Raw genomic sequence first — 4,829 nt, 5'->3', positions numbered from 1 at the left:
TATTTCACCGTGTTCCTGGTATCACAGGGACCTCTGAAATGACTTATTGTATTTGACAGCAACTCAGCTACAATAAAAATCCAATGAGAAGTGCGCTCCTGTTTTTGTTTTTGTTGTTAAGTCCAGAGTAAGAAAGCCCAGGGCTGCAAAGTTAGCAGAAGGAAGGAAATAACAAAGATCAGAGCAGAAATAATGAAATAAAGACCAGAAAAGCAATAGAAAAGAATCAATGAAACCAAGGGTTGGTTTTTTTGAAAAGACAAAGAAAACTGACAAAGCTTTAGATAGACCAAGTAAGAAAAAAAGAGAGAAGACTCAAATAAATTAAATCAGAAGAGAAAAAGGAGACATTACATCTAATATCAGAAATATACAGAGGATCATAAAAGAGTACTATGAACAATTATGTCAACAGATTGGATAACCTAGAAATGGATAAATTCCTAGAAACACACAACCTACGAAGACTAAATTATGAAGAAATAGAAAATCTAATAACAAGGACATTGAATCAATAATGAGAAATCTCCCAACAATGAAAAACCCAGGACCAGATGGTTTCCCTGGTAAATTCTACCAAACATTCATTCAAAGACAAGTTAATACCAATCCTTCTCAAACTCTTCCAAAAAAAAAAAAAAGAAAGAAAAAGAGGAGAGAACAGTCCCAAACACATTTTATAAGGCCAGCATTACCCTGATACCAAAGCTAGTTAAGGACACTACAAGGAGGAACACCTTGGTGGTTCAGTCCAGTAAGCATCTGTCTTTGGCTCAGGTCATGATCTCATGGTCCTGGGATGGAGTCCCATATCAGGCTCTACCCTCAGCAAGGAGTCTGTTTCTCCCTCCTCTCTGTGATCACTCTCACTCTTGGTCTCTCTCAAATAAATAAATAAAATCTTAAAAAAAAAAAAAAAGGCACTACAAGGAAATAGAGTAGAAATGGTAGCAGCTGTCAGGGCCTAGAGGTTTGGGGGAAATGAGGAGATGTTGGTCAAGGGTAAAAGAGAGTAGATCTTAAACATTCTCACCACAAAAAGGAAACGGTAATTATGTGAGGTGGCAGAGGGGTCAGCTAGCACAACTGTGCTAATCGTTTCACAATGGGTGTGTCTCAAGTCAAGATGCGGTACACCTTCAATTGACACAACGTTACAGATCAATTATACTTAATAAAGATAGGGAAAAAGGGAAAACAACTGGCCATAAAAACAACAAAATCCCAAGGCTTGTGCAGTATTACAGACAATAATAATAAAGTAATAATAAGAAATAGGACATACTTAGCACATGCTATGTACCAGGGACTATTTTAAACACTTTGCTTACATATGTTATCTTAGTTAACAGGATTGTTAGTTAAGAGGATTCTCTTATCACTACTCTGAGGTAGGTATTGTTGTTGTTGTTGTTGTTGTTGTTATTACCATTTTAGAGACATGGAAACTGAGGCATGGAAAGGTTTAAGACCTTAACAGCAAAAGATAATGGAAGGGTGCTTGGGTGGCACAGTTGGTTAAGCATCTGACTCTTGGTTTTGGCTCAGGTCATGATCTCAGGATGTTGAGATTAAGTCTGGCATAAGACTCCACACTCAGCATGAAGTCTGCTTGGGTTCTCCTCTCTCTTTCTCTCTCTCTCTCAAATAAGAAAATAAATCTTTAAAAAAATAATAAAGATAATGGAGTCATGATTCAAACCTGAATCAAGTCCTTAACCTGCATAGACTACTTCTATGATGAATTGTTCCCTTGAAGTGACTATCAAGGTCTCTTCTTCCCACTGTTAGTTATAGTCACAATATTCTTTTTTAATATTCAAACAGTTCCCCAATTTTGATAAGAGGGGTCTCTTCAAGCTGACTTGAATTTCCTGTAATACACACCTATTAATTTTTGGCCCAACAAAATGTCTGAGATCATCTTGTATTTTGCCCTGCCTGCAGACTCCCAGATTTTTCAGGGAGCCCCAAAGAATCAGTATTTCTTATATTTCTACCACCCAAGAAAAGTATAATAAAAGGTCCCAAAAGCAACTAATACCAACCAACACCTTTAATAGGATATCATCATTTTCTAGTTCATTAGAGTCCTGGTTAGATTTTTATTGCCAGGGATAAATGTTTAAAGTAATAAGATTTGTCTTCATTAAAGTCAGGACTCCCTAAGGAATCAAAGAAATGATGGATGAGTAAAGCCAGGACTTTGGGATTTGATCCTCAGAGTGAAGAGCTTAGCTCAGTTCAAAGCGTCATGGGCAATCAAAGCACAGAGTCTTACTTAATCTGACAGAGAATCCTTCCCAAAAGATATATTAATGAAATTTAACTTATTAAGTTGCTAATTATTGTATGCTGTCATCTCTGTTAAATCAAGACATTAATCACATCATCATTCCTGAATCCTACAGGGACTTTGCCTTAATCCTATGCTGTGTCCAATTTATGGGTACTTTAAAAACAAAGTAGGTCACCCAGACCAGAAATTTCCCCTTTTGCCCCCAAAGGGAATAAAGTTTCTTTCTTTTTTCTTTTTTTAAGATTTAATTCATTTATTTGACAGAGAGAGAGATCACAAGTAGGCAGGGAGAGAGAGGGAAGCAGGCTCCCTGCTGAGTAGAGAGCCCAATGTGAGGCTCGATCCCAGGACCCTGAGATTATGACCCAAGCCGAAGGCAGCGGCTTAATCCACTGAGCCACCCAGGCGCCCAGGAATAAAGTTTCTATAAATCCCAAGAAGTTTCCCAGAAGACAAACTCCACCATGCTCCTTTAAAAAATACTACACTTCACACCATAGAACCCAGTTCTACTTTTGCTTTTACTTAGAATTTACAAATATGTGAATAAACCAAATGACTCTAGAGCATACACAGGAAGTAAATGAACCTCGGTATCAGATCAAATGTAAGTCTGAATCCCAGCTCCAAACCTTATGAATTCTGTGACCCTAGGTGAGTTATTAGATTTCTCTATGGTGGGACACCTGTGTGGCTCAGTCGGTTAACCATCTACCTTCTGCTTAAGTCATGATTCCAGGATCCTGGAGTCCAGCCCCACATCTGCTTCTCCCACTTCCTCTGCCCCTCCCTCTGCTTGTGCGCTCATTCTCTCTCTCTCTCTCTCAGATAAATAAATAAAAATCTTTTTAAAAATTTCTCTATATCTCGTTCTCCTTGTCTGTTAAGTGGGTTATTATAGGGGTTGAATAAGATCATTCATTCCTGCACATGGAACAAAGCCCAGAGAGTAGGTGTCCAATAAGGGTTAGCTACTGCTGTTACTGGTTTTCTTCTTTTATCTCTAATGACTATAATTACCAGTGTCACTGTATAAATCAGATTAGGCCAAATGATTCTTCAGCGACATGTTAATCCAAAATCTCACTGATTGAAACAGATGAAAGTTATTTCACGCACAAGCAAAAACCACATTAGATTCTGGCAACTCTCCAGGGCAACGCCCCCGTGTGGAGACTCAAAAATTCAGGCTGCTTTAGTGTCTCTACCGTCCAGCAGCCTGGTGCCTGCCTTGACCCCCAACTTCTACCCCAGACTCAACTGGTAGTACAGCTTCCCAGCCTCACACTGGTGTTGAATGGGAAAGCCCATGCTTAAGATCAGGCCTCCCTGGAGACATTCAAGCAAAGAATGAACAGTCGCTCTTCCAGAGCAGAATGGAAACTCATGCATCATCAGAAAGGGTAGCTAATAAATGTACCAAAAGAATACGGCTGCACAAATATCAGGATCTGATCAGATAAAACAATATAAGGAAATTCTTGGCGCCTACAAAAGATTTACAGAAACCTCCTTTTTGGACTATGTTACAGACCACACAACCAAAGAAGTAAAACCTGATGATACCACCTGTTCAGAACACTAAAAATATTTTTATTTTTTTTTTCTTATTTTATTTATTTGACAGAGAGAAATCACAACTAGGCAGAGAGGCAGGCAGAGAGAGAGGAGGAAGCAGGCTCCCTGTGGAGCAGAGAGCCCGATGTGGGGCTCGATCCCAGGACCCTGGGATCATGACCTGAGCCGAAGGCAAAGGCTTTAACCCACTGAGCCACCCAGGTGCCCCACTAAAAATATTTTTAAATGAGAGGCGCCTGGGTGGTTCAGTTGGTTGAGCATCTGGCTCTTGGTTTTGGCTCAGATCATGATCTCAGGGTCATGAGATGGAGACCGTGTCAGGCTCTGTGCTCAGTGGGGAGTCTGCTTGAGATCCTCTCTCCGTCCGTCTCCCTCTGCACCCCCTACCCTCTCTAAAATAAATAAATAAATCTTTAAAAATATATATGTATATTTAAATGATGCAAAGAATATCCATGAGAGTTCAGGAGTATCATATGCAGCAGAACAAAGACATGGCGGCCAAAGGACTCTTTGGCCAACCATGATAAAGAAGTCCTGATGGATGGACTTTAGAGAAAAGATTGCCAACAGCTACTGCTCTGGAAATAAGGATTCATCTGACAGAAATGCTTAGAGCAAAAACAACCATGATAAACTGTCCGTCTGCTAAACTGCTTGGCAGATGGAAAGCAGTGGAGAAAAAAAAATTACTATTTACCAGGAACAATCAAAATAGAAACTCTTGTTTGGTGAAAATAGTAAGATGCAACATTTGTTGAACATTTAATATTCAGCAGGCAGTCACTTGATTAGAAAAATAAACTATTGCTTATTCAACTGTGATTATTAATTTTAAAGCAAAATATGGGCACACTCACATATAAGAAAGAAAAAACTTTATTACTAAAATAAATGGAAATTTCACTGAATGGTTATTTATATTATGTGGTAACACAGTATTCTAACTAGA

General features: G+C 39.0%; 1 protein-coding gene across 1 annotated transcript; it reads left to right on the top strand.

The window, feature by feature from the left end:
• The first annotated feature begins 3,713 nt into the window (after positions 1 to 3,713).
• On the top strand, positions 3,714 to 4,404 carry LOC123955029 (mitochondrial import inner membrane translocase subunit Tim9-like). Its single transcript, XM_046026579.1, has 2 exons — positions 3,714 to 3,859; positions 4,356 to 4,404. Exons 1-2 carry the CDS (start codon positions 3,714 to 3,716, stop codon positions 4,402 to 4,404), a joined length of 195 nt encoding a protein of 64 aa, XP_045882535.1.
• Positions 4,405 to 4,829: the final 425 nt, after the last annotated feature.

This window comes from Meles meles, chromosome 13 (assembly GCF_922984935.1).
Source record: "Meles meles chromosome 13, mMelMel3.1 paternal haplotype, whole genome shotgun sequence".
NCBI classification, from domain to species: domain Eukaryota; kingdom Metazoa; phylum Chordata; class Mammalia; order Carnivora; family Mustelidae; genus Meles; species Meles meles.
This window is presented reverse-complemented; position numbering and strand designations above follow the sequence as displayed.

Excerpts from the sequence above, each read along its gene's own strand:
- LOC123955029 (XM_046026579.1), top strand. The coding sequence starts at position 3,714 with ATGTACCAAAAGAATACGGCTGCACAAATATCAGGATCTGATCAGATA. Across the intron at positions 3,860-4,355 it reads ACCAAAGAAGTAAAACCTGA|GCAGCAGAACAAAGACATGG; the intron begins TGATACCACCTG and ends GGAGTATCATAT.